Here is a 6,054-nt window from a genome sequence, read left to right as displayed (position 1 = left end):
AAAAAAAAAAAAAAAAAAAAAAAAAAAAAAAAATTACTGGGAAAGAGAGGGAGTGAAAAGGATGTGAACCTTTCTTTTCTTTCTACTTCAATATCAAATCTATGTCTTTTTCCATACTTTGAACACAACTTCCTTATTTCCTTCCTTTTTTTCAACGTTTTTTGGGCTCTAAATCATATAGAAACACACAAAAACATGTTCTTCTCCACCAAAAATGATGATGATCATGATCATGATCATGACCATTCATTTCATCTCCCCATCTCTTTCTTCCCCTTTCCTTCTCCTTTTGAAGTTGATGAACAATATGATGATCAACTTCACAATTTCACTACTAATCCTCAGAAGAATTTTACCATTCCAAGTCCTGACAACATTGTTGCCTCAAACAAGAAGATGGGCATTGGGAATTCAGATCAAAAGAAGCTCAAAATCCCAAGAAAAAGACTGTCAAAAAAGGACAGACATAGCAAAATCACCACAGCTCGAGGGTTAAGAGACCGTAGAATGAGGCTCTCACTGCCAGTAGCTCGTCAGTTCTTTGGGTTACAAGATTTGTTGGGTGTTGACAAAGGTAGCAAAACAGTTGAATGGTTGCTCACTCAAGCCAGCCCTGAAATTTTGAAACTTGCAAAGCAAAGAAATTGCAGCCACATCATTACTACTACTGTTTGTTCTAATTCCAATTCCTCCGAGGCTGACATGGTGTCTGGAATTGATGAAGTTGGCGGCGGAGGAGGAGGACCTAAAAAGATGAACTCTTGTTCTTTGAAGAGGAAAAGAGACAAACAGCCAAGAAAACCCATGTGCAAGGAATTGAGACAAAAGGCCAGGGAACGAGCCAGGGCAAGAACAATGGAGAAGAAAAATCAAATCTTTAAGGATTGTTCAGATCACCATCATCCAAATCACAACAAGATTTCATCTTGTTCTTGGAGCAGCCCCTTTGAAACTTGTGGGGAAGAATCAGGAGGTACTCACAGCTACAATTTCAACCCTTCCATGGAGGTTGAAAACTTGTGTTCCTTTGAGATTATGACAAAATGGAGCCCATCAATTTCCTCTTTAAATTTTCTTCAACCGGTGAGTGTATATATACATTAAAGTTTGTAACTTTCTTTGATTTTGACCTAAACCCACTTGATTTTTATGCAGCAGCATGAATTTGAAGACACTCAAATGTTTGGATAAGTTAGAATCCAACATGGGGTGGCGGTGTTTCTTAATTCCCTCGAAGAAACCTAGGAGGTATCAAGTGGAAAACAAATATTATTGTTATTTTGATAACTTCATGTTGTGTTGTTGTGTTCTTCACTTTGTGTTCCAAGTTAATGTAAAACATAGAAACATTTCTCTATTGTATTGTGTTTGTTCCTTATCCACATTTTTCTTATGTTTTTTTTTTTTATTATTATTATTATTTTCATCGAAACTGTTCATGATGTTGTGGTCTGTGGATTACTTCGAAGGCAGTAATGAAAGATTTAGAGCAAAGCTTTTAGGAAGTGATGGAATAGACAGAAGAGAAAGGGATTAGGCATACCCACTTTCTCTAAATGTGCATGATTCCAATTCTTAAACACTGATTAATGACACTAATTAAAGTAGTTCCATTAACAACATAAACCCACTAAATCATGTCATAAGATATCAAATTTAGTGAAACATCAGCTCCAATTAGTAGTTACTTTAGAAAGGTTAAGTTTTTGGTTTAGTATTGGTGATTGTAATTGTAGTGGAACTGAGTTTATGAAGTACAAAGCTTATATGTTGTTGTCATATCAAAGAAAATGCGATCCCAGTTTATATCACCAATGTTTGGCTTCATTTTGAGTGTCTTTTTCAAATCAATGTTATCCAATTTCTGTAACACCTTGGTGTCATCCTTAGCTTTATCAACAAACCAAACTTTTCAACGTTTTTCTATAATGTAACGGCCCAAGCCCATCACTAATAGATGTTGTCTTCTTTGGATTTTCCTTGCCGAGCTTCCCCGCAAAGTCTTTCAAGCGCGTCTGCTAGGAGGAGTTGTGAGATTGCACATCGAGAACGAAACATCCTTTATAAGGACGTGGAAGCCTCCTTCTAGCTAAAGACGCGTTTTAAAAGTCTTGTAAGGAAAACCCAAAAAAGACAATATCCACTGGTGTGGGAATTAGAGCTCTGGGTCGTCGTTGTCCTAACTAGAATTATGTTCATAGTTTGAATTTGTTCATGATTGAGTGCTAAAAAGGTATTAGAGTATGAGATGTTGAGTGTAATATTAGTTCATTGTTTGAATTTGTTTGAATTTGTTGAAGTATTTTAGGTGCAGTTTGTTTGTGTTTCAGATGCATTAGTTTCTACAAAGTAATGGATTTGGTTGGAGGCTACAAAAAGGGGTAAGAAACAGTACCTATTCACACCTCATTATCTTCCTTCTTTCTCATTTGCTGCTGGGCTTGCAAACAAACTCTATGCTCTTCTTCCTGGACCCCTGAAATATGATATCACTTTTATGATCATAGCATGCTCAAAATAAGTGTTTTTTTTTTTCTATTAATCTTACACATTCGTTCGTTTCTAATCTTTTAATCGAGCGTATATATTCTAGATAAGTTGAATAACAATTTCATATCTTTACTTATGGTTATAAAAATAGTATAAATACATATAAAAGTTGTTCGTTTATCATAAGTTTTGTTTCGAATTTCATTTTTAAAATCTTGAAAATCTTGAAAATTTGTTTTATTTTTTAAATTTTACTGATATGAAGTATCTAACCCAATTCATTTTAAATCACAAATCCACAATAAAAATATAAATTACACTATTAGGGTAAGATATGTTAAATAAGGTTCACTACCCGACTCATCCCTACTTTTAATATTGTTATGAATATTAAAAATATTTGATATTCGTAATAAATGTTAGAGATAGCATTGTGATTTATGAATATCAATGTGATACTAAAAAAAATTGAACACGCAAGAATAGAGGGTTGGATTGAGTTGTGAACGCTCATCGTACCCTTCGAGTCAATCACCTAATCAACCTAAAATTTCAAGTCGATTAAAAAATATTTCTTATCCAATCTATGTACCCTCCTAACAAGAGAACGACTTTGTATAGACACCCATCTACTAAATGAGTTTGGAAGTTTTGAAATTAAACAGATATGAATCGAAATAAATGAATAAATGGTAAGGGAATTTTGAGATATATCCGAACCACAATATCCAAACGCTTTAGACAAAAGCTTACAATACAAAAAGTTATATGATCAGAGAAAAGAAAAGAAAAGCAAGTGAAGAAGAGATGATGTTTGGTAAAAAGAACGAATGGAAATTGTTAAAACTTACCAAAGATTTGAAACATTAGTTAGTTGTGGATAATGGAGTGAGGGAGATGACATTTGAAAGGCAAAGAAAGTATAAGAGTCTTGTCATAATGAGTGTCCTCTTCGCAACCTATCAATACCCACTCCTCCTTCCCATACACTTTCTCTCTGCACAATCACCAATAATATTATGTAATTAATACTCATTCTTACCGCGTCATCACTTCTAAAACAAAGGGTCGAAAGGGTCGAAATCGTAATTCAAAATTGTTTCGAGTAAAAGATGACTCTAAATTTAAAATTGGAGAGTAACCCATTTAAGATTAACAAGTAAAGATTGGATCTTTAGCTTTTTCAGGTTTATTAGGGTCTAATTTAGTTATCATGATATTGTAATAATAAACATTAAAAGCCTATATTTGTTCAACCTAAGATGGAACAGCTAATCCATCAGATCACAATAATGTTCTAACATTCATCACTTTGGCTCCATTTATTTTCTCTGATTTGATGCAAAACTCCCCAATGGGTGAAAATTAGTGGGGAGTAATTGCTCCACTCATGATTAATTGGCTTCTTCACCATTAAAACCCTAAACCAGTGAGGTTTTGGCATTTAAGTTGCAAAAAAGATTCCCCACCCAAAAATGGAAAGGAAAGAAAAGAGAAGAGATACAATAATTCCAATCTATTGCTCAAGAAGATGAAACATTTTAGCAGAAAACAAGAAAAAGGAATTTGTTCTTCCCATTCTCCATGAGAACAATATATGAATCACAAAAAAATCTTGTTTAATAACGAAAAACAACAAAACCCATGAAGCAAAACACATAAAGAAACAATCTTTGAGACTCCTCTAAGAAGAAAAGCAGAGAAAACCCTAAAAAGGCAGCTCCTTTAGCAAGCCCTAAACAAGCTCAAAATTCTTCCTTTTAAAACTGAAGATCTATAGCAACAGGGAAACCCTAAAAGGATCTGATCGGTGTTCATATGGGGGAAAAATCAAAGCTTGATATCAAATTTAGATACCCTTTTGAGAACATGAAACTATGATATCAATAAAGAAGAAAGAGGACAAGAATCTGCAGGATCTGATCCTTCACTTGAACAAATAACAGATAAAGATGCCATTTTTTTTTTTTATAGATCTTACGAAATCTGAAGTGGGTTTTAACCAAATCGGAAGAAAAAACGCAAGAACAAGCAAATTAAGATAAAGAGAGAAGAAGAATGAAAGAATCTGGAAAGAGGAGCAGTTTCGGAGAGCACCGCCGCAAGGTGACAGAACCCAGGAGGGAAACGGAGACCTTGACGGCGGCGGCCAGGACGGAGCACAGTTATATAGGGTTGGAAAGTGGAAGGCCGTCGACGATCACGGTGTAAAATTGTGGCTGTGAGCCACCAGATTCCACTGATAGATTCCTTCATGACTTGGCCATCACAATCACCATAAGATGTTTTTCATTTTATTTTCTTTTTTATGGACTAATTTCAATTTAAGTTTTTTTATTTACAGTATATATTAGAAATTAGTAAAAGAGAAGACTTTTGGGGGTTCGGAGTATACACACTTGATCGAGTTACTTAGTCCCATAAGTAATAGTATGGAGGATAGTCTAGAAAGCTCTTCTTCAGCAATGACTCTTAAAGTATGCACTTTTGACTAAATGGTTCGTGAATTTTTAATAGTCAAAAGGTGGATCTGACACCGAAAAAGAAGGGGGGTTTCTTGAGGACATAAGAGACGGAATAGACAGCGCACCACAAGTTTTGAGTTATCTACTAAAGAACTCACACGATAGGGAACGAAAATATCTCAATAAAAATAATGCTTTTAGAACTAAACGTAAAAATTACTAGTGCTTGATTCATTTCTAGTTTACACGATTTTAGGTCAACAACGCACGTATAAAAGCTATGCTTGTGAATTGAATAGCAATATGGGTCACTTGACTCTATTTCAAAACCGTAGACTTTTCCATCATTTTATACGAAGAAATTGAAAACCTAAATATTAATATACTTCTTTCAACATCTCTTCTAAGAGATTCGAAACATAATTCAACTAAACATGTATTTTCGATTCAAACTATAAAGTTTAAATTTTTAAATTACAAATTAATAAACAAATCACTTATCCTCACCTAAAAAAATTATAAAGACATAATACATAAACTTCGATTCTCCTTGAACAAAAGGAACTGAAAATTCCCACTTCCCATGTAAATTAGGTATAGAAATTTATATTCAAAATTGGATAGAATTATGAAATTATGAAGCAGCCCATTTGAAGGTAAGAATTTAGATCTTAAACTGAATATGAAAGAAACAAAGAAGAAGAAGAAGAGAGGCTAAAAGGGTACCTGAAAATATAAGCACTTGGGCGAGGAGGTATCCATGGCTGCCCACAGAAGCACTACAATTCTGCAGACAACACAAGGACGTAATTAGTTCTTCATTGGCTCCCTAACAAAAACTAATTCTAAGGCCTTACTGATTTGATTGATTGGATTGAAAGGACTGATTCAATTTTTTTAATTCTTATCATAACTTTACAAATTTTAACACAATTAAAAAAATGACCAAAGATCATTAAACAAGTAATTAGTAAGTTGTTCATACCCTTCTTCAATTATACAACTAAAATCGTCAAACGAACATAGTTTAGCAATAATCAACATGTGCCTTTTTGGAGTTTAAATCTTTATATCTCACTGTTGATGCACTAAAAAAGCT

General features: G+C 33.9%; 1 protein-coding gene across 3 annotated transcripts; it reads left to right on the top strand.

Annotated features, from left to right (window-relative positions):
* Positions 1 to 41: 41 nt before the first annotated feature.
* On the top strand, positions 42 to 2,379 carry LOC111783412 (transcription factor TCP18-like). 3 transcript variants are annotated; one of them, XR_002813371.1, is made up of 3 exons: positions 42 to 1,083; positions 1,156 to 1,248; positions 2,315 to 2,379. XR_002813371.1 is itself a non-coding variant. In XM_023664336.1 (2 exons), the coding sequence occupies exons 1-2, from the start codon at positions 196 to 198 to the stop codon at positions 1,189 to 1,191; spliced, it is 921 nt and encodes a 306-aa protein (XP_023520104.1). In that variant the 5' UTR covers positions 42 to 195; the 3' UTR covers positions 1,192 to 1,376. The 3 variants fall into 3 exon arrangements, 2 of the variants coding, with proteins under 2 accessions (XP_023520104.1, XP_023520103.1); XM_023664336.1 differs by lacking the exon at positions 2,315 to 2,379 and having other exon boundaries at positions 1,159 to 1,376; XM_023664335.1 differs by lacking the exon at positions 2,315 to 2,379 and having other exon boundaries at positions 1,156 to 1,376.
* The last annotated feature ends 3,675 nt before the right edge of the window (positions 2,380 to 6,054 follow it).

Source organism: Cucurbita pepo, chromosome LG20, assembly GCF_002806865.2.
Source record: "Cucurbita pepo subsp. pepo cultivar mu-cu-16 chromosome LG20, ASM280686v2, whole genome shotgun sequence".
NCBI lineage: Eukaryota > Viridiplantae > Streptophyta > Magnoliopsida > Cucurbitales > Cucurbitaceae > Cucurbita > Cucurbita pepo.
The sequence above is the reverse complement of the archived record's forward strand: the minus strand, read 5'-3'. Positions and strand labels throughout refer to the sequence as shown.